The sequence below is a fragment of the Pseudophryne corroboree genome, chromosome 6 (genome assembly GCF_028390025.1).
Source record: "Pseudophryne corroboree isolate aPseCor3 chromosome 6, aPseCor3.hap2, whole genome shotgun sequence".
NCBI classification, from domain to species: Eukaryota; Metazoa; Chordata; class Amphibia; order Anura; family Myobatrachidae; genus Pseudophryne; species Pseudophryne corroboree.
In genome coordinates this window covers 533,444,259-533,470,192 of record NC_086449.1, presented here as the reverse complement: position 1 = coordinate 533,470,192, position 25,934 = coordinate 533,444,259, and the positions used below count along the sequence as shown (strand labels likewise).

Below are 25,934 nucleotides of genomic sequence, written 5' to 3'. Positions count from 1 at the left end.
CAATGGTGCAACGAGGGCGGGACACGGAAGGTCTGGGTGGGGATAGAGGCAGAGGAGACGGGCCTAGCTACACTATCCTCTCTACTGTGGCTTCACCGGAACCAGCGCCCGCGTGCGGCCCTATCGCACCCCGTAGTAAGTCGCTCCCTAGCGACATGGGACCTGACAAATAGACGGTTCAGTTTGGCCCCATACCCGTCCCCGCTAATTCCGTTATTTCACAACCCAGCCTTCCCGCCAGGTATGAGTAGAGCCTCGCATACATCTTGGCGCTCGAGTGGTATACTATATGTTAACGATATCACCTCCAAAGCTACTTTTCCACAATTCGCAGATATCCGTGAAGGAACAGTAATCCCCTCTTCGGACTTCTTTCGCTATCTGCAAATTAGACATTTCCACTCCACCATTACAACTACCCTTCTCCACAGACATTTATCCCCCTTCGAATACATTAGCTGGAAACGCACCAATACTAAAGGCCTCATATCAGATATTTACACCCTCCTGGACGACCTCCCCACAACATCCCGGGCCCCTCACGAGTCGGCATGGGAAAAGGAACTGGGATTTGCTATAGACAATGAGGACTGGGTAGATATATGGGACAACGCGGCTTCCAGCTCCATCTGTGTGAGAATTAAAGAAAATATCTATAAATTACTCTACCGATGGTACTATGTCCCTTCCCGTCTACACACTATGTTCCCCGACACTCCGGATGGATGCTGGAGGGGTTGTACGGACACTGGTTCGCTCTTACACATATGGTGGGCCTGCCCCAAAATGTTCAAAATCTGGGGTGAACTCATTACTTTGCTTTCGCGCTTATTTGACACCTCCATCCCCCCGGACCCCCAATACTTTTTGCTCCCTATGACTCTTCCTACTCTCAATAGACAACAAAACAAACTATTCCGACATGTAGTTTCGGCAATGACATGCCAAATAGCCACGGACTGGAAGAGCCCGACCCCCTCACCAATGCCGGTGATAATTTCCCGGATTTGGTATGTCCACAAAATGGAATATATGACCGCAGTCATTCGTAACACTTCGAAGCAATTTGATAAAGTATGGTCCCCGTGGCTAAACCTACAACAGGCCCCCTCCCCATTTGTAACCTGACACGGTATGCCACGGTCCTATCCACCTCTTGCCCCCTAAGGCTACCCCACCACCCCCTCTCTACTCCCCCTCCTCCTTTCTCCGACCGGAGGTGCCCAGCCTCCTATGCTTTCCTGTCCCCTTCTACTCGCTCTCTGAGTATTCTCTTCCTCTCATTTCCTCTGCTGACTCTCTATGACGGAAGGTTACTCCGTTGCCGAGAGTTTCCCACCTCTTATGCCTTAACTTTAATCTCTAAACATGGGAAAACACAAAAAACAAAAAAAGGATCCATTCTGATGTTGTAACAATTTACTGTAACTACATTTGTTCTTTAAGCACCCAAAATATCCGGGTGTTATGTTATGTTATCATTGTACTTATTTCGTGATCCATCCAATAAAATGTGTTTAAAAAAAAAAAAGAATATAGGGATAGTAAGTTGAGTGAGAGACACGAAATGGAAACCACTCAGCAAGCTAATGCACACACATATAGTCACAGTTGTACAATGCAGAGGTTATTACTAACAATAATACTGCACTGGACCAGCTTATATAGCTATGTAGTCAATAGCTATAACACTGCACAGTAAGAACTGGACGTATATCACAGGGTAATTGTACTAGAAAACCCTGACTAAATGCACTCTTAACTAACACTGTCTAAAAGGCAGGTAGAATACTTAAGTGTCGTGTAAAGTCACAGCACTGACAACCAGGCGGCTTTACACAGGAGGATTTGCCCAAGCAGTCCCAGGAACAGTGAAGCTGAGAGAAATGGCGCCCAGACACTGACCGGGAGTGAGGGAGAGACAGATATGCAGCTCCAGGGCAGGAACATTTGCGGGAAATGGCGCCCTGGGGCTGGGGGAGGGGCTTCAGGTCTAAGCCTTATCCCCCTGCTGGCAAAACCACCGGGTACTGTGGGCTACTATTAAAATGGTTTAGAGAGAAAACCTGACCTGCGCCCATGCCCTGGTGATCTAGTGGGATCGCCTGTACTGCCACAGTGTCCACCGCCAGCACGTGGCCCGCCTCCCACTGACCGCGCTGGATCGCAATAAAGTACTGTCCCGCAAGCGGGACCCACTCACCACCTCCCGAAGCGCGGCCACGCGATCCAGGAGAGCCCCCGTCGTGTGTGCCTGACCATGAAGAAAACCGAAGCCTCCTACTGTAGTTACCCGGCAACCAGGGCTCGGGAGTGTACAGCGCCGCTGGGGAGAGCTGGAGCTGCAGCAGTGACTGTCTCTGACATTTACCACCGCTGCTGCCCTTGTAGTCTTCACTTTTTCTTCAAAAAAGCTCTTCTTAGGGCTGCCTGGAGCAGCCCCTCTGTTATGTGCCTGCTATCTGCAGGACCAACTACAAAACTGAGCTCCTGTGCAGGGAGGCGGGGTTATAGAGGTGGCGGCGCTGTGCATTCTGGGAACAGTCAAAGCTTTTCAGCCTGTTGGTGCCTCGGATCAAGATCCTACTCTACACCCCTATGTCTATTCTTGTGGAGCCCAGTGTTCACCGCAGCAGAAATGAAGGTTACATAACCATTACCACTTAGTATGTAATGCTAATATAAGCATGTACATGGAAGTGGAATCTATATTTTTCAACTGCCTGCTCTATTTACTTACAGAATTTCCCCTTCAACATAAATGTAAACTCCACTTACCATCACATGTTAATCATCATAAACCAGCTGGTAACCAGTTTAAAAAATTGTGTGATGAAATCATTGCTGGATTAAAGAGTTCACTGACATTAGTTAAGTCGTAGCTTAGAAGCCAATTTGAACATCTCACCAGCATTAAACAATCCAAATACAATCATAATAATCTATATTTACAGCATAATAAAGTTGCAAATTTTGTTTGTCTGTCTATTCCAGCATCACGCAAAAACTGCTGGATGAATTTTCACTATTGTATAGCTTTGTGACCTAGAAAAAAAACCTGGAGGTATGTATGATCTCGATGCAACATCAGGTAGAGGAGCAATAAAGGACAAAACACTTCTAGGGACTGTTTATGAACTATGGAGACTACGTTTTTTCACCGGAAGACATCCACACAAAGCCATGGGCAAATGCAGGTAAAGAAATAATGATGTATATGAGCCAAGAAGTGCCCGCACACTTGCCTTTAACATTTACATATTAAGCAGCTTACACTTAAACAGAGGTTCGCTCGTACCAAGGACGTCACCAATAATTGCAAAACTTTCCCCCGATCTATGCAGTTTCCATGGCACGCAACATAAAAATGAATCTCAAATATAGCATTATAAACTTGCAGGCCATTATTGTATTAAATATGCAATACAAAATATGGATGCAAATTGTGCGCAAATACAGGGCCTAATTCAGTAAGAACTGCAAATTCTGCTAATTAGCAGAATTTGCAATCCTTTTGCTAGAATGCTGGGGGCCGCCCATCGCGCCGCCTCCCCCCCCCCCCCCCCCCCTTCAACAAGCAGAAACTGCAAACGCATTGCAATTTCTGCTTGTTAGCAGAAAAAAAAACAGCTCACACCTCAAACATGCCGTACAACATGACATTCAACAGAACTCCAGCCTTTGGCCTGAACAATGCCAGCAACAGGCTGACTACAACGTAACACATACTGTGTATAACCAGAACTAATAACTGCAGATACAGTACGCACTGGGACGGGCGCCCAGCATCCTCTACGGACTAAGAGAAAAGGATTTACCGGTAGGTATTAAAATCCTATTTTCTCATACGTCCTAGAGGATGCTGGGGTAACCATAAGAACCATGGGGTTATACCAAATCTCTAGAACAGGCAGGAGAGTGCGGATGACTCTGCAGCACCGACTGACCAAACATGAGGTCCTCCTCGGCCAGGGTATCGAACTTATAAAACATTGCAAAAGTGTTCGAACCCGACCAAGTAGCTGCTCGGCATAATTGTAAGGCCGAGACCCCCGGGCAGCCGCCCAGGACGCACCCACCTCCCTGGTAGAATGGGCCTTCACCGATTTCGGTAACGGCAATCCAGCCGTAGAATGAGCCTGCTGAATCGTAGAACAGGTCCAGCGAGCAATAGTCTGCTTGGAAGCAGGAGTCCCAATCTTGTTGGGATCATACAGGACAAACAGAGCTTCCGTTTTCCTAATCCGTACAGTCCTGGCGACATAAATTTTTAAAGCTCTGACCACATCGAGAGACTTCGACTCCACTAAGGCGTCAGTAGCCACTGGTACCACAATAGGTTGGTTCATGTGGAACGACGAAACCACGCTCGGCAGAAATTGCTGAGTAATTCCTGAAGATCCGGATACCAAGCCCTCCTTGGCCATTCTGGAACAATGAGGATCGCCCGAACCTTTGTTCTTCTTAAGATCTTTAGCACTTTTGGAATGAGCCGAAGCGGAGGGAATACATACACCGACTGAAACACCCATGGTGCCACCAGGGCATCCACTGCTATTGCTTGAGGATCCCTCGACCTGGAACAATATCTCTGAAGCTTCTTGTTGAGACGAGACGCCATCATGTCTACTTGAGGAATTCCCCAAAGACTTGTCACTTCTGTGAAGACCTCTTGATGAAGACCCCACTCTCCTGGATGGAGATCGTGTCTGCTGAGGAAGTCTGCTTCCCAGTTGTCCACTCCCGGAATGAATATCGCTGACAGAGCGCTTGTATGTTTTTACGCCCAGCGGAGAACCCTCGTGGCCATTGCCGCTCTGCTTTTTGTTCCGCCTTGTCGGTTTATGTATGCTACTGCTGTTATATTGTCCGACTGGATCAGTACGGACAGATTGCGAGGCAGATGTTCCGCTTGAAGGCAGTTGTAAATGGCTCTTAACTCCAGAACGTTTATGTGTAGACAAGTTTCCAGGCTTGACCATCTTCCCTGGAAGTTTTCCCCCTGTGTGACTGCCCCCCCAACCCCGGAGACTCGCATCCGTGGTTACTAGGATCCAGTCCTGGATCCCGAACCTGCGCCCCTCTAGGAGGTGAGAGCTGTGCAGCCACCACAGGAATGAAATTCTGGTCTTGGAAGACAGAATTATTTTCCGATGCATGTGCAGATGGGATCTGGACCACTTGTCCAACAGGTCCCACTGAAACACCCTGGCACGGAACCTGCCAAACTGAATGGCCTCGTAGGCCGCCACCATCTTCCCCAGTAAACGAGTGCATTGATGAACTGACACTCTTGCTGGTTTCAGATTTTGTCTGACCAGGTTCTGAATTTCCAGGGCCTTTTCCACTGGAAGAAACACTCTCTGTAATTCTGTGTCCATAATCATTCCCAAAAACGACAGTCGCGTCGGAGGAATCAACTGTGATTTTGGCAAGTTTAGAAGCCAACCGTGTTGTTGCAGAACTGCCATGGCCAGTGTAATGTTCTGCACCAGTTGGTCCCTGGATCTCGTGGAGATCGTCCAAGTACGGCATAATCGTGACTCCTTGTTTGCAAAGGAGAACCATCATCTCCACCATCACTTTGGTGAAAATCCTTGGAGCCGTGGACAGACAAAACGGCAACGTCTGAAATTGGTAATGACAATCCTGAATAGCAAACCTCAGGTAAGCCTGATGCGGACGATAAATGGGAACATGTAAGTAGGCATCTTTTATGTCCACCGACACCATAAACTCCCCTTCCTCCAGGCTGGATATCACTGCTCGGAGAGACTCCATCTTGAATTTGAATCTTCTTAGGTAGAAATTGAGAGATTTTAGGTTCAGGATTGGTCGATTCCCTGTCTGGAAGAGAAGCTGGTAAGGCCGATTTGAAAAATCGGCGAGGGGGAACGTCTTGAAACTCCAGTTTGTACCCCTGGGACACTATTTCTAAAACTCATGGGTCCAGGTCCGAAAGAACCCAGAACTGACTGAAGAATTTGAGACGTGCCCCCACCGGTGCGGACTCGACTCCCACAGAGGAGCCCCAGCGTCATGCGGTGGAATTTGCAGAAGCCAGAGAGGACTTCTGCTCCTGGGAACCTGCCGAGGCCGGTGATCTTTTACCCCTTCCTCTAGTAGCAAGGAAGGAAGAACCTCGGCCCTTCCTGTATTTATTGGGCCGAAAGGACTGCATCTGATAGTGGTGTGTTTTCTTTTGTTGTGAAGGAACGTAAGGCAAAAATGATGACTTACTCGCAGTGGCCGTAGATACCAAATCTGCGAGGCCTTCACCAAACAAGACACCACCTTTATATGGCAGAGATTCCATATTTTTCCTGGAGTCAGCATCAGCATTTAATTGATGGATCCACAATGCTCGCCTAGCTGAGACTGCCATGGCATTGGCTTTTGATCCCAAAAGGCCAATATCTCTCGCCGTTTCCTTTAGGTAGGCCGCTGCGTCCCTGATATGACCCAGTGTCAAAAGGACGCTATCTCTATCTAGGGTATCTATCTCAGATGACAAGTTATCTGCCCACTTTTCGATAGCACTACTCACCCACGCAGATGCTATGGCTGGTCTGAGCAGCGTACCGTGGTGGCATAAATGGATTTTAATGTATTTTCCTGCTTGCGATCCGCAGGGTCCTTAAGGGCTGCCGTATCAGGAGAAGGGAGAGCCACCTTTTTAGACAAGCGGGATAGGGCCTTGTCCACAATTGGGGGGGGGGGGGCGGGGGTGACTCCCACTTTTCACCATCCCCAGAGGGAAACGGATACGCTACCTGAATCCTCTTGGGAATCTGAAACTTCTTGTCAGGGCTTTCCCAAACCTTTTCAAAAAGAGTGTTCAGCTCATGAGAGGGAGGAAATGTTACCACATGTTTCTTTTCTTTATACATACAAACCCTTGTATCAGGAACAGCAGGGTCCTCAGAAATATGTAATACGTCTTTAACCGCCACAATCATGTACTGAATACTCTTTGCTAATTTAGGATCCAATCTAGAATCACTAAAGTCGACACTGGAGTCAGTGTCTGTGTCGGTATCTGTGTCTGCCAACTGGGCAAACGGACGTTTTTGTGACCCCGAAGGGGTCTGTACCTGCAATAATGCATCCTCCACAGATTTCTTCCATGCCTGGTTCTGAGAATCATACTTATCTAATCTCTTATTAATACGACCCACATTAGCATTCAACACATTTACCCAATCAGGAGTCGGCGGTGCCGACAGGGTCACTCTCACAGCTGTTTGTGTGCCTAATACAGCCTCCTCCTGGGAAGAGCACTCAGCCTCAGACATGCCGACACACGTGTTCCAAACACCACAGACACACTGGGCATATAGGGGACAGACCAACAGCAATGCCTGTCAGAGACACGCAGAGGGAGTTTTGCCAGCTCACAACCCAGCCCCTAATCACCGGTTCTGGGACACTAAAGAATGCCCCAGACCTGCAGCGCTTTTATAACAAATATATACTGCACCAATATTCCTGTGCCCCCCCTCCCCCTGTTTTTCACCATGATACTTAGTCAGAAGTGTGTGAGGAAGGACCAGCGTCTATGCTGCCTTGTGGAGAGGAAAATGGCGCTGAGCTCCGTGAGCTGTGAGGACGAAGCTCCGCCCCCTTAATGGCACGCTACAGTCCTGCTTTTTTCAAATATATATTTATATAGGCACTTATGTCCCCTCTTGCCAGTCCATTTTAGAGGTTTACATGCTGCCCAGGGCCCAGGCCCCCCCCCCCCCGCGCCCTGCACCCTGTAGTGCCGCTGTGTGTGGGAGCATGGCGCGCAGCTGTGTGGTACCTCAGAAAGCAGTTACTGAAGTCTTCTGATCTTCTTCTACTCACCTGTCTTCTGACTTCTGGCTCTGTAAGGGTGGTGACGGCCGGCTCTGGGAGCGAGCATCTAGGCGTACCTAGCGATCAAACCCTAGGAGCTAATGGTGTCCTGTAGCCAGAAGCAGAGCCTTTGATCTCACTGAAAGTAGGTCATACTTCTCTCCCCTTAGTCCCTCGAAGCAGGGAGACTGTTGCCAGCAGTCTCCGTGAAAATAAAATACCTAACAAAAGTCTTTTCCTAAGAAACTCTGTAGAGCTCCTCAGTGTGCATCCAGTCTGCCTGGGCATAATTCTAAAACTGGAGTCTGCAGATCCCATCTATACCCCCATGGTTCTTATGGTTACCCCAGCATCCTCTAGGACGTATGAGAAAATAACATTTTACTTACCGGTAAATCTATTTCTCGTAGTCCGTAGTGGATGCTGGGGACTCCGTAAGGACCATGGGGAATAGACGGGCTCCGCAGGAGACAGGGCACTTTAAGAAAGAATTTGGATACTGGTGTGCTCTGGCTCCTCCCTCTATGTCCCTCCTCCAGACCTCAGTAAGAGAAACTGTGCCCAGAAGAGCTGACAGTACAAGGAAAGGATTTTGGAATCCAGGGCAAGACTCATACCAGTCACACCAAGCACACCGTATAACTCATGCTAAACTTACCCAGTTAACAGTATGAACAACAACGGAGCATCAGATCAACCCTGATGCAACCAACATAACCCTTATTTAAGCAATAACTATATACAAGTATTGCAGAAGAAGTCCGCACTTGGGACGGGCGCCCAGCATCCACTATGGACTCCGTAAGGACCATGGGGATTATACCAAAGCTCCCAAACGGGCGGGAGAGTGCGGATGACTCTGCAGCACCGAATGAGCAAACACAAGGTCCTCCTCAGCCAGGGTATCAAACTTGTAGAACTTTGCAAAGGTGTTTGAACCTGACCAAGTAGCCGCTCGGCAAAGCTGTAATGCCGAGACCCCTCGGGCAGCCGCCCAAGAAGAGCCCACCTTCCTTGTGGAATGGGCCTTAACTGATCTAGGCAGCGGCAACCCAGCCGCAGACTGAGCCTGTTGAATCGTGTTACAGATCCAGCGAGCAATAGTTTGCTTTGAAGCAGGCGCCCCAAGCTTGTTGGAAGCATACAGGATTAACAAAGATTCTGTTTTCCTGACCCTAGCCGTTCTGGCTACATAAACCTTCAAAGCCCTGACCACATCTAGTAACTCGGAATCCTCCAAGTCACGAGTAGCCACAGGCACCACAATAGGTTGGTTCATATGAAAAGATGACACCACTTTTTGCAGAAATTGTGGACGGGTCCGCATTCTGCCCTGTCCATATGGAAAACCAGATAGGGGCTTTTATGTGACAAAGCCGCTAATTCTGACACACGCCTAGCTGAAGCCAAGGCTAATAGCATGACCACCTTCCACGTGAGAAATTTTAACTCCACGGTTTTGAGTGGCTCAAACCAGTGTGACTTCAGGAAACTCAACACCACGTTAAGATCCCAAGGTGCCACTGGAGGCACAAAAGGGGGCTGAGGAAGAGAAGCCAGTTCTTTTTGAAAGAAAATGGATAGAGCCAAAATCTGGACCTTAATGGAACCCAATTTCAGGCCCAAAGTCACTCCCGACTGTAGGAAGTGAAGGAAACGGCCCAGCTGGAATTCCTCCGTAGGGGCATTCCTGGCCTCACACCAAGCAACATATTTTCGCCATATACGGTGATAATGTTTAGCCGTCACGTCCTTCCTAGCCTTTATCAGCGTAGGAATAACCTCATCCGGAATGCCTTTTTCTACTAGGATCCGGAGTTCAACCGCCATGTCGTCAAAAGCAGCCACGGTAAGTCTTGGAACAGACAGGGCCCCTGTTGCAACAAGTCCTGTCTTAGAGGCAGAGGCCATGGGTCCTCTGTGAGCATTTCTTGCAGATCCGGATACCAAGTCCTTCTTGGCCAATCCGGAACAATGAGTATTGTTCTCACTCCTCTTTTTCTTATGATTCTCAGCACCTTTGGTATGAGAGGAAGAGGAGGAAATACATAAATTGACTGGAACACCTGCGGTGTCACTAGTGCGTCTACAGCTATCGCCTGAGGGTCTCTTGACCTGGCGCAATATCTCTGTAGCTTTTTGTTGAGGCGGGATGCCATCATGTCCACCTGTGGCAGTTCCCACCGGCTTGCAATCTGCGTGAAGACTTCTTGATGAAGTCCCCACTCTCCCGGGTGGAGGTCGTGCCTGCTGAGGAAGTCTGCTGCCCAGCTGTCCACTCCCGGAATGAACACTGCTGCCAGTGCTCTTACATGATTCTCCGCCCAGCAAAGAATTCTGGTGGCTTCTACCATCGCCACCCTGCTCCTTGTGCCGCCTTGGCGGTTTACATGAGCCACTGCGGTGATATTATTATTGTCTGACTGAATCAGAACCGGTTGGTCGCGAAGCAGGGACTCCGCTTGACGTAGGGCGTTGTATATGGCCCTTAGTTCCAGGATGTTGATGTGAAGGCAAGTCTCCTGACTTGACCACAGACCTTGGAAATTTCTTCCCTATGTGACTGCCCCCCACCCTCGGAGGCTTGCATCCGTGGTCACCAGGACCCAGTCCTGAATGCCGAATCTGCGACCTTCGAGAAGGTGAGCACTCTGCAGCCACCACAGGAGAGACACTCTGGCCCTGGGGGATAGGGTGATTAACCGATGCAACTGAAGATGTGATCCGGACCACTTGTACAGTAAGTCCCATTGGAAGGTCCTCGCATGGAACCTGCCGAAGGGAATGGCCTCGTATGATGCCAACATCCTTCCCAGGACTCGAGTGCAGTGATGCACTGACACCTGTTTTGGTTTTAATAGATTCCCGACCAGTGTCACGAGCTCCTGAGCTCTCATTATCGGGAGATAAACCCTTTTCTGGTCTGTGTCTAGGATCATGCCTAGGAGAGGCAGATGAGCTGTAGGAACCAACTGCGACTTTGGAATATATAGAATCCAGCCGTGTTGCCGTTACACTTCTAGATAAAGTGATACGCTGTTCAGCCACTGCTCTCTTGATCTCGCTTTTATGAGGAGATCGTCCAAGAACGTGATAATAGTGACCCTTGCTTCCGCAGGAGCACCATTATTTCCGCCATTACCTTGGTGAACATTCTCGGGGCCGTGGAGAGACCAAACGGCAACATCTGAAATTGGTAATGACAATCCCGTACGGCAATTCTGAGGTACACCTGATGAGGTGGATAAATGGGGACATGAAGGTATGCATCCTTTATGTCCCGAGTCACCATAAAATCTCCCCCTTTCAGGCTTGCAATGACCGCTCTTAGCGATTCCATCTTGAACTTGAACCTTTTCAGGTATATGTTCAGGGATTTTAAATTCAATATGGGTCTGACCGAACCGTCCGGTTTCGGGACTACAACATGGTCGAATAATAACCCCCTCCTTGTTGAAGGAGGGGAACCTTGACCACCACCTGTTGAAGATACAATTTGTGAATTGTAGTTAACACTGTTTCCCTCTCGTGGGGGGAAGCCGGCAGGGCCGTCGTGAGGGGGCATCTTCTCAAAGTCCAGCTTGTATCCCTGAGACACAATATCTATTGCCCAGGGATCTAACAGGGAGTGAACACACTTGTGGCTGAACTTACAAAGGCGTGCCCCCACCGGGCCTAGCTCCGCCTGTGGAGCCCCAGCGACATGCGGTGGATTTTTGTAGAGGCCGGGGAGGACTTCTGTTCCTGGGAACTAGCTGTGTTGTGCAGCTTCTTTTCTCTGCCCCCGCCTCTGGCAAGAAAGGACGCACCTCGGACTTTGTTTCTTTGTTCGAAAGGCTGCATTTGATAATGTCGTGCTTTCCTAGGCTGTGTAGGAATATAAGGCAAAATATCAGAATTACCAGCTGTAGCTGTGGAGACCAGATCCGAGAACCCTTCTCCACACAATCCTCAGCCTTCCATATGCCTCTTAAGTCGGCATCCTCTGTCCATTGCATATTCTACAGGACACGTCAAGCAGAAATCGACATAGCTTTGACTCTAGGACCCAGTATACTCATGTCTCTTTGGGCATGTTTTATATATATATATATCTCTTAAGACAGCATCTTTAATATCTCTCTCTCATATATATATATCTCTCTATCTATCTATCTATCTATCTCTACTTACTAGGGTCTCAATCTCTGCTGAAGGTACCTGTCCACGCTGCCACAGCGCTATAAACCCATGCCGACACAATTGCCGGTCTGAGTAGTGTACCAGAATGTGCACGCTATCTGCAGGATCCCTGAGAATAGCTGTTACGTCAGGGCTACCTTTTGGGCAAACGTGACACCCTAGGGGAAGATTCCCATCCTATCCTGGCCCTAGTGGGGAAAGGATACTGCCTGAGAATTCTTTGTGGGAAACTGCAGTCTCTTGTCTGGAGATTCCCGCTCTTTTTCATCATGAGAGGAGGGAAATTTACCTCAGCTTTCTTCCCCTTAATCATGTGTACCCTTGTGTCAGGGACAGATGAGTCATCAGTGATATGCAAATCATCTTTTATTACAATAATCATATTGAATACTTTTCTGCCATTTTGGCTGTAACTTTGCATTATCGTAGTCGACACTGTAGTCAACCTCAGTGTCGATATCAGTGTTTATTATTTTGGATAGTGACTCTGAAGGTCTCTGCGACATAGGGACAGACATGGGTAGATTTCCTGTCTGTTCTCTAATCTTTTGTGCAATAAATTCACCTTAGCACTTAATTACACATATCCAAACAGGTGTCGGCGTTGTCGACGGAGACACCCTCACACATTTGCTCTATCTCCTCCTTAGGGGAGCCTTTTACCTCAGACATGTCGACACACAGGTACCGACACATCACACACTCAGGGAATGCTCATCTGAAGACAATTCCCCCATAAGGCCCTTTGGAGAGACAGAGAGAGAGTATGCCAGCACATACCCCAGCGCTATTAACCCAGGAATAACACAGTAACTTATTATGTTAACCCAGTAGCCGCTGTTTATATTAATTTTTGCGCCTAATTATGTGCCCCCCCCCTCTCTTTTTACCCTCTTCTACCGTGTAACTGCAGGGTAGAGACTGGGGAGCTTCCTCTCAGCGGTGGTGGAGAAAAAACATGGCGCTGGTGAGTGCTGAGGAAGAAGCCCCGCCCCCTCAGCGGCGGGCTTCTGTCCCGCGTTTCTGTGTAAAAATATGGCGGGGGCCCATGCATATATACAGTGCCCAACTGTATATATGCCCACTTTTGCCAAGAGGTCTCTAATTGCTGCCCAGGGCGCCCCCCCCCCCCCCTGCACCCTACAGTGACCGGAGTATGTGGGTTTAGTGTGGGAGCAATGGCGCACAGCTGCAGTGCTGTGCGCTACCTCATATGAAAACTGGAGTCTTCTGCCGCCGATTTCGAAGTCTTCTTGCTTCTGTCACCGGCTTTTGTCTTCTGGCTCTGCGAGGGGGACGGCGGCGCGGCTCCGGACGACCAAGGGTGCGATCCTGTGTACGATCCCTCTGGAGCTAATGGTGTCCAGTAGCCTAAGAAGCAGGACCTATCTTCAGTGAGTAGGGCTGCTTCTCTCCCCTCAGTCCCACGTAGCAGAGAGTCTGTTGCCAGCAGATCTCTCTGAAAATAAAAAATCCTAACAAAATACTTTCTTTTTAGCAAGCTCAGGAGAGCTCACTAAGTTGCACCCAGCTCGTCCGGGCACAGATTCAAACTGAGGTCTGGAGGAGGGGCATAGAGGGAGGAGCCAGAGCACACCAGTATCCAAATTCTTTCTTAAAGTGCCCTGTCTCCTGCGGAGCCCGTCTATTCCCCATGGTCCTTACGGAGTCCCCAGCATCCACTAGGACGTTAGAGAAATAGGGGTTGCCTCCTGCCGGCGCAGCTTAGCAGTGCCCGCAGGAGGCACCTGCCATCTTCCCGATCGCGCCCCCGCAATGATCCATCTCCACCCTGAAAACGGAGTGTTACCCCCCCTTCACTGATGGACAGGCAGAGGCGATCACTTTCTGTGTGTGTGTGGGGGGCCCACAGAAAATGTGAAGTGCGTGCGTGTGCACCACCATCGTAATAATTCCGGTTGGATCACGATTTGCGATCCAGCCTGAATAGTCCCACAGTGTGGAAATTTTACACCAAGGTGCATATATTTTCTGCACAAATGTACTTACGTACAACAAGGTTTCTAGTAAATCGACTATGAAAAGATATGACAAATGCTGAAGGCATACATGTACACAAATAACGGACTCTTACCTCAGACTCTGCAGTTGCCTTCTCACAGATTCCTCAGCTAACTGTGCAATACGCAGCTTTTCTTCCAGTTGGCTTATTTCAGATTGTTTTTGGTGATCCTCCTCCAATTTACACTTTTCCAATTCTGTTACTCTATTTTCCAATTCTAGCCTGAAATAGTAAAAAGCCACAAAACTGAGAATATATAACAAAAATGATATGCACACACACACACACACACACACACACACACACACACACACACACATTATTTTAGCAAAACCATTTGCCAGGTTGCTAGGTACTGAGTACACTTTTTTCTTCTCATCCCCCATCTTTCCATCAGCCCCCCCCCCCCCCTCCCTCCTATTCTTGCCCTTTCCTGCCCCTCTCCCGCTTTTCTTGCCTAGGTCTCTCCCCCTCCCCCCTTTTGACTAGTGGCTCTGTGCTTTTCTTACCTCATTATTGGCAACCTTCTTTCTCCATCCGCCTCCCTGGGGTTCTAAGTGTGTGCAGCGGAACGCTAGCTCTTGTGTCTAGTGTCGTGTTTTTTTTAAAACAATAAATAAAAATGTACCTTTCTCTGTAAACCCCTACTTTCCATGTTTGTCCCCATTTCCCTCCCCATCTGTGTAATTCTCTCCTGCTGTCCTATCCCTTATTTGGTTCCTTATCGCAAGTTCATACACTCTATCCACCCCCCAATGGAATACAGTTTTGTTTTTTTATCTGTTTTGAACAGGATATCGTCCAAATGGTGCAATAATTTGTGATACATATCTGTAGTCAATTTCTGAAAGTGAGCTTAGTCACTTGTGAGCAGAATAGCATTTACAGGACCATTTTGAAGGCTATCCTCAGAACATGCCATTCAGTTCTCCCAGTTGCGATCTGAACAACTATCATTTGTACAGATGGAAACGAATGGCATGTGAGGATATCGCTATTCTGCTCACAAGTGACGAAGCTCACTTTCAGAAATCGTCTAAAGATGTGTATCGTGAATGAAGGCCACCATCTATCTGGATTAGATCATATTCAAACCAATTGAATATAAACTGAATAGGGTGGCACTCTGGAATAGGTAGTAATCAGTAACGACAAGAATCTATGTAGCAGTCAACATTTCAGAGACTCTCTCTTTTATCAAGTCTTAATAAAGAATGAGCAATAACAGACATCCATGTGCCAAGTCATGGGCAAACTCTAGAATTCTAGAATATATTATATATTTATTACACATGCAACGGTCACTTTATTATACACCTTTCATCTTGGATTGCAGCAATTTGTTGGAATCCCGCTTCTTTAGCTGCCTGGACTTTCCTTATCATTTCACGCTCTTTTTCAGCCAGTAACTCTTTTTGACGTTCCAGTGTTGCTTTTAGAATTTCATTTTCAGTCTCTAGTACTAAAGAGTTAAAAAGCTCAAGTAAAAATCAATGCAAAACTAGTTTAGTCTTACGGTTGTTTAAGTGACTGTAATGAAAGATATAAAGTAGAAAAAAAAAATCAATCATAAACTAAGGGGGATATCCAATTGGCAGTGGAAAATCATTGGGTGCGAAAAAAACTGAAATGGATTACAGGTGTGGTGTTGCCATGGGTTATGGCGCGATTACTTAAAGTCACGTGTCAAGACTGTATTCATACCGTGTACCCTAGGAAAATTGCTGCTATGCTGTATCTTGAATGTGACCTGTGGGAGGGTGAGGGGAAGGGGGTGAAGAGAAAGTTTATGTTCTTCTTTGGAGTCAGGGAACAGATAAGAATCACACGCCAGTTGTGAATTCTTGGGTGTCAAAAGCCTCATACCTCAATCCCCAATATACTGGAACTTTCAGACTAGATCAAGAGGTGTAAATCCTGAAGAGTTATGGGAACATCCCTTAATAGGACTTTTGTATCTAGCTGAGCTGTCCCAGCCCCCCAATATACTGGGAAAAAGTTTCTTGGAGGCGAGTGACTGATTCGCTAATGTCCAGCAACAAGAGTGTTAAAACCCAAGGGTGGGTGGTGGTTTCTAGGAGGGCTTCCAGGAATAAGAAGGAGCTGAGGACAGCATCAGCGGTTCACTCTTAAAGGGAGTAGCATTGCTGCCATTTTCTGCTTTCTGTTGTATCGGTCCACTCAGATGACCTGAAGTTTCAGTGTAAGATTATGTTAGGTTTTTCTGACTTTGTTTTTTATTTAGTTGAAGTTAATTGTGAATTCCATAATTGTAAAGGGCCCTACAGACTCTGACTCGCCGGCGAGCTGCCCAACCGCCGATACGGCAGACGGTTGACCCGGTGGCGGGGGAAGGATAACGGGGGGAGTAAAGTTTCTTCACCCCCCCGTCACCCGGCGCCATAGCAATACATGCTAATATGGACAATCTCATTCATATTGGCCTGCATGCATAAGTGACGGGGCACCAACGATGAACGAGCGCGGGGCCGCGCATCGTTCATCGTTGGTGCCTACACACTGCACGATATGAACGAGTTCTCGTTCATTAATGAAAAATAAGAATTTACTCACCGGTAATTCTATTTCTCGTAGTCCGTAGTGGATGCTGGGAACTCCGTAAGGACCATGGGGAATAGACGGGCTCCGCAGGAGACTGGGCACTCTAAAAAAAGATTAGGTACTATCTGGTGTGCACTGGCTCCTCCCTCTATGCCCCTCCTCCAGACCTCAGTTAGGGAAACTGTGCCCGGAAGAGCTGACATTACAAGGAAAGGAAATTTTGAATCCAGGGTAAGACCCATACCAGCCACACCAATCACACCGTATAACTTGTGATAACCTTACCCAGTTAACAGTATGAACAACAACTGAGCCTCACTCAACGGATGGCTCATAACAATACCCTTATTTAAGCAATAACTATATACACGTATTGCAGAGAGTCCGCACTTGGGACGGGCGCCCAGCATCCACTACGGACTACGAGAAATAGAATTACCGGTGAGTAAATTCTTATTTTCTCTAACGTCCTAGTGGATGCTGGGAACTCCGTAAGGACCATGGGGATTATACCAAAGCTCCCAAACGGGCGGGAGAGTGCGGATGACTCTGCAGCACCGAATGAGCAAACACAAGGTCCCCCTCAGCCAGGGTATCAAACTTGTAGAACTTTGCAAATGTGTTTGAACCCGACCAAGTAGCAGCTCGGCAAAGCTGTAATGCCGAGACGCCTCGGGCAGCCGCCCAAGAAGAGCCCACCTTCCTTGTGGAATGGGCTGTTACCGATTTTGGATGCGGCAATCCAGCCGCAGAATGAGCCTGCTGAATCGTGCTACAGATCCAGCGAGCAATAGTTTGCTTTGAAGCAGGAGCACCCAGCTTGTTGGGTGCATGCAAGATAAACAGCGAGTCAGTCTTCCTGACTCCAGCCGTTCTGAAAACATATATTTTCAAAGCCCTGACTACGTCCAGCAACTTGGAGTACTCCAAGTCCCGAGTAGCCGCAGGCACCACAATAGGTTGGTTCAAATGAAACGATGACACCACCTTTGGGAGAAATTGGGGACGAGTCCTCAATTCTGCCCTGTCCATATGGAAGATCAGATAAGGGCTTTTACATGACAAAACCGCCAATTCCGACACACGCCTAGCCGATGCTAAGGCCAACAGCATGACCACTTTCCACGTGAGATACTTTAGTTCCACGGTCTTAAGTGGCTCAAACCAGTGGGATTTCAGGAAATCCAACACAACTTTAAGATCCCAGGGTGCCACAAAAGGGGGCTGAATATGCAGCACTCCCTTAACAAAAGTCTGAACCTCAGGCAGTGAAGCCAGTTCTTTTTGAAAGAAAATGGATAGGGCCGAAATCTGGACCTTTATGGACAACAATTTTAGGCCCATAGTCACCCCTGACTGTAGAAAGTGCAGGAATCGACCCAGCTGGAATTCCTCTGTAGGGGCCTTCCTGGCCTCACACCAAGCAACATACTTCCGCCATATACGGTGATAATGTTTTGCTGTCACGTCTTTCCTAGCTTTTATCAGCGTAGGAATAACTTCATCCGGAATGCCTTTTTCCGCTAGGATCCGGTGTTCAACCGCCATGCCGTCAAACGCAGCCGCGGTAAGTCTTGGAACAGACAGGGCCCTTGTTGCAGCAAGTCCTGTCTGAGAGGCAGAGGCCATGGGTCCTCTGTGCGCATTTCTTGCAGTTCCGGGTACAAAGTCCTTCTTGGCCAGTCCGGAACAATGAGTATTGTTCTTATTCCTCTCTTTCTTACTATTCTCAGTACTTTTGGTATGAGAGGAAGAGGAGGAAACACATATACTGACTGGTACACCCACGGTGTCACTAGGGCGTCCACAGCTAACGCCTGAGGGTCCCTTGACCTGGCGCAATATCTTTTTAGCTTTTTGTTGAGGCGGGACGCCATCATGTCCACCTGTGGCAGTTCCCATCGGTTTGCAATCAGTTGGAAGACTTCCTGATGAAGTCCCCACTCTCCCGGGTGGAGGTCGTGTCTGCTGAGAAAGTCTGCTTCCCAGTTGTCCACTCCCGGAATGAACACTGCCGACAGTGCTTGCACGTGATTCTCCGCCCATCGAAGAATCTTTGTGGCTTCCGCCATTGCTATCCTGCTTCTTGTGCCGCCCTGGCGGTTTACATGGGCGACCGCCGTTATGTTGTCTGACTGAATCAGCACTGGCCGGTTTCGAAGCAGGGGCTCTGCTTGACTCAGGGCGTTGTAAATGGCCCTTAATTCCAGTATATTTATGTGTAGAGAAGTCTCCAGACTTGACCACAGCCCTTGGAAGTTTCTTCCCTGATTGACTGCCCCCCACCCTCGGAGGCTTGCATCCGTGGTCACCAGGATCAAGTCCTGTATGCCGAACCTGCGGCCCTCGAGAAGGTGAGCACTCTGCAGCCACCACAGAAGAGACACCCTGGCCCTGGGGGACAGGGTGATCAGCCGATGCATCTGAAGATGCGATCCGGACCACTTGTCCAACAGATCCCACTGAAAGATCCTTGCATGGAACCTGCCGAAGGGAATGGCTTCGTATGAAGCCACCATCTTTCCCAGGACTCGCGTGCAGTGATGCACCGATACCTGTTTTGGTTTCAGGAGGTCCCTGACCAGAGATGCTAATTCCTGGGCCTTCTCCACCGGGAGAAACACCTTCTTCTGTTCTATGTCCAGAATCATGCCCAGGAAAAGCAGACGCGTCGTTGGGATCAGCTGCGACTTTGGAACATTCAGAATCCAGCCATGCTGTAGTAACACTTCCTGAGAGAGTGTTACGCTGATCAACAACTGCTCCCTGGACCTCGCCTTTATGAGGAGATCGTCCAAGTACGGGATAATTATAACTCCCTTCTGCCGAAGGAGTATCATCATTTCGGCCATTACCTTGGTAAATATTCTCGGTGCCGTGGACAGGCCAAGCGGCAACGTCTGGAACTGGTAATGACAGTCCTGTACCACAAATCTGAGGTACTCCTGGTGAGGTGGGTAAATGGGGACATGCAAGTAAGCATCTTTGATGTCCAGCGACACCATAAAATCCCCCTCTTCCAGGCTTGCAATAACCGCTCTGAGCGATTCCATTTTGAACTTGAATTTCTTTATATAAGTGTTCAAGGACTTTAGATTCAGAATGGGTCTCACCGAACCGTCCGATTTCGGTACCACAAACATTGTGGAATAGTAACCCCTTCCCTGTTGAAGGAGGGGGACCCTGACAATCACTTGCTGGAGGTACAGCTTGTGAATTGCCGCCAGCACTACCTCCCTTTCCATGGGGGAAGCTGGCAAGGCTGATTTGAGGTAACGGCGGGGGGGAGTAGCTTCGAATTCCAGCTTGTATCCCTGAGATACAATTTGTATAGCCCAGAGATCCACCTGTGAACGTATCCACTGGCTGCTGAAGTTTTGGAGACGCGCCCCCACCGCACCTGGCTCCGCCTGTGGAGCCCCAACGTTATGCGGTGGACTTAGTGGAAGCAGGGGAGGACTTTTGTTCTTGGGAACTTGCTGCATGGTGCAGCTTCTTACCTCTACCCCTGCCTCTGGCAAGAAAGGATGCATCCCTGACCCTCTTGCCTTTTTGGGAACGAAAGGACTGCATTTGATAATACGGTGCTTTCTTAGGCAGTGAGGAAACCTGAGGCAAGAAAGTGGACTTTCCAGCTGTCGCTGTAGACACGAGGTCCGACAGACCGTCCCCAAACAATTCCTCACCCTTATAAGGCAAAACCTATATGTGTTTTTTAGAATCAGCATCTCCTGTCCATTGCCGAGTCCATAAGACCCTCCTGGCAGAAATGGACATAGCATTAATTCTAAAGCCCAGCAGGCAAATGTCCCTCTGAGCATCTTGCATATATAAGACGACGTCTTTGATATGGCCCAGGGTTAGCAAAACAGTATCTCTGTCGAGGGAATCTATGTAGTCTAACAGAGTATCTGTCCACGCTGCTACAGCACTACACATCCAGGCTGAAGCAATAGCAGGTCTCAGTAGAGTACCAGAGTGTGTATACACCGACTTCAGGATAGCTTCCTGCTTTCTATCCGCAGGCTCCTTTAAGGCGGCCGTATCCTGAGACGGCAGGGCCACCTTTTTAGATAAGCGTGTCAGCGCCTTGTCCACCCTAGGGGATGTTTCCCAACGTAACCTGTCCGTTGGCGGGAAAGGGTACGCCATCAGTAACCTCTTAGAAATCACTAATTTCTTATCAGGGGAACTCCACGCTTCTTCACACAATTCATTTAATTCATCAGATGGGGGAAAAGTCACTGGCTGCTTTTTCTCCCCAAACATATAAACCCTCTTGGTATTAACCGGGTTACTCTCAGAAATGTGTAATACATCTTTCATTGCAATAATCATGTATCGGATGGCCTTGGTCATTTTAGACTGTAAATGTGCCTCATCATCGTCGACACTGGAGTCGGACTCCGTGTCGGCATCTGTGTCAACCATCTGAGATAGAGGGCGTTTATGAGCCCCTGACGGCTTCTGAGACGCCTGGGCAGGCGCGGGCTGAGACCCCGGCTGTCCCAAGGCTGCAGCGTCATCAAACCTTTTATGTAAGGAGTTTACATTGTCATTTAAGACCTTCCACATATCCATCCAATCAGGTGTCGGCCCCGACGGGGGCGATACCACACTTATCTGCCCTTGCTCCGCCTCCACGTAACCTTCCTCATCAAACATGTCGACACAGCCGTACCGACACACCGCACACACACAGTGCATGCTCAGACTGAGGACAGGACCCCACAAAGTCCTTTGGGGAGACAGAGAGAGAGAGTATGCCAGGACACACCACAGCGCTATATAACACAGGGATTTTCACTACTAATAAGTGATTTTCCCAATAGCTGCTTTTTTGTATTGATTTGCGCCTAAATTTATGTGCCCCCCCTCTCTTTTTAACCCGTCTTGTACCTGGATACTGCAGGGGAGAGCCTGGGGAGCTGCTTCCAGCGGAGCTGTGAAGGGAAAATGGCGCTGGTGTGCTGAGGAAGAAGGCCCCGCCCCCTCAGTGGCGGGCTTCTGTCCCGCATTTCATGTAAAAAATGGCGGTTTTTTTTACATATATACAGTGCTAGACTGTATATATGTATGTTTTTGTGCCAAAGGTACCTCAATTGCAGCCCAGGGCGCCCTCCCCCAGCGCCCTGCACCCTACAGTGACCGGAGTGTGTAAGTGTGCTGGGAGCAATGGCGCACAGCTGCGGTGCTGTGCGCTACCTTAATATAGACAGGAGTCTTCAGCCGCCGATTTCGTCATCTTCCAGCTTCTGTTCTTCTGGCTCTGCAAGGGGGACGGCGGCACGGCTCCGGGAACGGACGATCGAGGACAGGTGCCTGTGTTCGAACCCTCTGGAGCTAATGGTGTCCAGTAGCCTAAGAAGCACAAGCTAGCTGCAAGCAGGTAGGTTTGCTTCTCTCCCCTTAGTCCCACGTAGCAGTGAGTCTGTTGCCAGCAGAAGCTCACTGAAAATAAAAAACCTAATAAATACTTTCTTTTCTAGTAAGCTCAGGAGAGCCCACTAGGAGCACCCAGCTCTGGCCGGGCACAGATTCTAACTGAGGTCTGGAGGAGGGGCATAGAGGGAGGAGCCAGTGCACACCAGATAGTACCTAATCTTTTTTTATAGTGCCCAGTCTCCTGCGGAGCCCGTCTATTCCCCATGGTCCTTACGGAGTTCCCAGCATCCACTAGGACGTCAGAGAAAAGAACGTTCATATCGTGCAGTATTATCTGCCAGTGTGTAGGGCCCTTTAGTCTTGCTTATGACCTGTTTTTATGTATAACTTAACTTTGGAGATATTTCTCAATAAAGCCTAAACATTTATCAGCGTTGTGCTCTAAATTCACATGCCTGGAAAGGCCCATGCTACATATTTAATAACTGTGGAATTTGTAAGTGTAGTTTAAGTGTTTTGCAAATACAAGAGCACTATTTTAATACTCTTTGTGGTGGCCGTTACAGTAAAAACCACGTCACAACTGCCCATCTGCGTCAGGCTGGCGTTTCTGAGCACAGGCTGGGACTGAGTGCTGTGACAACAGGCTATTCTAGCAGGTCACTCATATAAAAAAATAAAATTAAAAAAATTGGTGAAAACACATGTTCAGTGAAACCTGTGTTTTTGCATTTGTGTCCCGAAAAGCAGGCGCTTATCAGGGATTTTGTTTTGCCTGCCTGAGGCAAGTGAAAAAAAATTCCAAATAAGCCGCGGCTTGCGATAGATCTTCAGGGACAATAGGATAGCCCCATCGATAAAATGACCTGCGGTAAATGACCGCGGATAATTGGATACCAGCCTAAGCATTACAAATTTGAGGGGGAAATGTATCTAAATTAAAGAGTAGAGAAGAGGACTAGCGAAGAAGTTGCCCATAACAACCAATTATTTTATAGAATGTACTTGCTAAATAACAGCTGATTGGTTCCTATGGACACCTTCCCCACTCTTTGAAAGTTCTGTACATTTCCCCATTTATCCTGTTGTTTAGAGGCAACACCACATTACATAGGGCTGTATAAGTAAAAGTGCGATGTTTCTACTTCCCATGAAATACTTTTCTCCAATTCCATGGAGGCCACTGTGGTATAGCTAGTGGTGCTATACTTCAACTACATGTAATCTGCACTTATTTTCTAACAAAGGCCAAAGTACAGGAAAGGAGAGAAAAGAAACAAACACCGTCCAAACAAGGATGACGATATGAAAATAACAAACAAAAAAATAGGATTTTAAAACCTACCGGTAAATCCTTTTCTCCTAGTCCGTAGAGGATGCTAGGGACACTTTAAGAACCATGGGATCCGCAGGAGACATGGCCATTTTAAGACTTTGAATGGGTGTGAACTGGCTCATCCCTCTAGGCCCCTCCTCCAGACTCCAGTTATAGGAACTGTGCCCAGGGAGACGGACATTTAGAGGAAAAGGATTTATTGTTAAACTAACGGTGAGATACATACCAGCTCACACCACAAACACGCCGTACAACATGGCATTCAACAGAAATCCAGTCAACGGCATGAACAATGTCAGCAACAGGCTGACCATAACAGAAACAACTCGTGTGTAACATAACCAATAACTAATAAGTAATTACTGCAGATCGAGTCCGCACTGGGACAGGCGCCCAGCATCCTCTATGGACTAGGAGAAAAGGATTTACCGGTAGGTATTAAAATCCTATTTTCTCATACGTCCTAGAGGATGCTGGGGACACTTCAAGAACCATGGGGTTATACCAAAGCTCCAAAACGGGCGGGAGAGTGCGGATGACTCTGCAGCACCAATTGACCAAACCGGAGGTCCTCATCAGCCAGGGTGTCAAATTTGTAAAATTTCGCAAAGGTGTTTGCGCCTGACCAAGCAGCTGCTCGGCAAAGTTGTAACGTCGATACCCCCCTGGCAGCCGCCAAGGATGAGCCCACCTTTCTGGAAGAGTGGGCCTTCACTGATTTTGCCAACGGCAAACCAGCCGTAGAATGAGCATTCTGAATTGTAGTACAGATCCAACGCGCAATAGTCTGCTTAGAAGCAGGATTCCCAATCTTGTTGGGATCATACAGGACAAACAGAGCGTCTGTTTTCCTAAGTTGAGCCGTCCTGGCGACATAAATCTTCTAAGCCCTAACCACATCGAGGGATTTTGACTCAGCGAAGGCGGCAGTAGCCACAGGCACCACAACAGGTTGGTTCATGTGGAACGATTAAACCACCTTCGGAAGAAACTGTTGACGAGTCCTCAACTCTGCTCTATCTTCATGGAAGATAGAATATGGGCTCTTGTGAGACAAGGCCGCTAACTCAGACACCCGCCTTGTGGATGCCAAGGCCAACAGCATGACCACTTTCCAAGTGAGAAATTATAACTATCTTCTGTAAAGGTTCAAACCAATGTGATTGAAGGAACTGCAACACCACGTTAAGATCCCACGGTGCCACGAAAGTCTGAACTTCTGGAAGGGAAGCCAATTCTTTTTGAAAGAAAATTGATAAGGCCGAAATTTGTACTTTAATTGAGCCCAACTTTAGGCCCGCATCCACACCTGCTTGCAGAAAAAGGAGAAACCGGCCTAGCTGAAATTCTTCCGTAGGAACCCTCTTGGATTCACACCAAGACACATATTTTCTCCAAATACGGTGATAATGTTTTGCAGTTCTTTTCTAGCCCGAAGAAGTGTGGGAATGATTTCACTAGGAATACCCTTTCGGGCTAGGATCCGGCGTTCAACCTCCAAGCCGTCAAACGTAGCAGCGGTAAGTCTTCATACACGCACGGCCCCTGCTGTAACAGATCCTCTCGTAGAGGAAGAGGCCAAGGATTTCCTACGATTAATTCCTGAAGATCTGGATACCAAGCCCTTCTTGGCCAGTCCGGAACAATAAGGATCGCCTGAACCTTTGTCCTTCTTATGATCTTCAGTACCTTAGGAATGAGCGGAAGCGGAGGGAACACGTACACCAACTGAAACACCCATGGTGTCACTAGGGCGTCCACTGCTATTGCTTGAGGGTCTCTCGACTTCGGTAGTTTCTTGTTGAGGCGAGACGCCATCATGTCTATTTGAGGAATTCCCCAAAGACTTGTCACTTCTGCGAAGACCTCTTGATGAAGACCCCACTCTCCCGGATGGAGATCGTGTCTGCTGAGGAAGTCTGCTTCCCAGTTGTCCACTCCTGGAATGAATATCGCCGACAGAGCACTTGTATGTCTTTCCGCCCAGCGGAGAACTTTTGTGACCTCTGCCATTGCTGCTCTGCTCTTTGTTGCGCCCTGGCGGTTTATGTGCGCTACTGCTGTTATATTGTCCGACTGTATCAGGACAGGCAGGTTGCGAAGAAGACATTCCGCTTGAAGAAGGCCGTTGTAAATGGCCCTTAACTCCAACACGTTTCTGTGTAGAGAAACTTCTTGGCTTGACCATCTTCCCTGGAAAGTTTCCACTTCTGTGACCGCTCACCAGTCTCGGATACTCGCATCCGTGGTCACTAGGATCCAATCCTGGATCCCGAACCTGCGTCCCTCTAGGAGGTGAGAGCTGTGCAGCCACCACAGGAGCGAAATTCTTGTCTTGGAGGACAGGATTATTTTCCGGTGCATGTGCAGATGGGATCCGGACCACTTGTCCAACAGATCCCACTGAAACACTCTGGCATGGAACCTGCCAAATGGAATGGCCTCGTAGGCCGCAACCATCTTCCCCAGCAACCGAGTGCATTGATGGATTGACACTCTCGCTGGTTTCAGAATTTGTTTGACCAGACTCCGAATTTCCAGAGCCTTCTCTTCTGGAAGGAAAACTCTCTGTAATTCCGTGTCCAGAATCAATCCCAAAAACGACAG

General features: G+C 48.3%; 1 protein-coding gene across 5 annotated transcripts in view; it reads right to left on the bottom strand.

Moving 5' to 3' along the window:
• CEP83 (centrosomal protein 83) overlaps window positions 1-25,934 on the bottom strand; it is a 256,578-nt gene that overhangs the window by 91,477 nt on the left and 139,167 nt on the right. For all 5 annotated transcript variants that reach the window (XR_010179502.1, XM_063927615.1, XM_063927612.1 and 2 more), the window contains exons 9-10: window positions 15,362-15,506; window positions 14,117-14,266 (exon numbers count right to left, since the gene is read on the bottom strand). Coding sequence is in view for 4 of the 5 variants with exons in the window: in XM_063927615.1 (XP_063783685.1) it covers window positions 14,117-14,266; window positions 15,362-15,506 (295 nt within the window). In the remaining variant the exon portion in view is untranslated. The remainder of the gene's footprint in view (window positions 1-14,116; window positions 14,267-15,361; window positions 15,507-25,934) is intronic.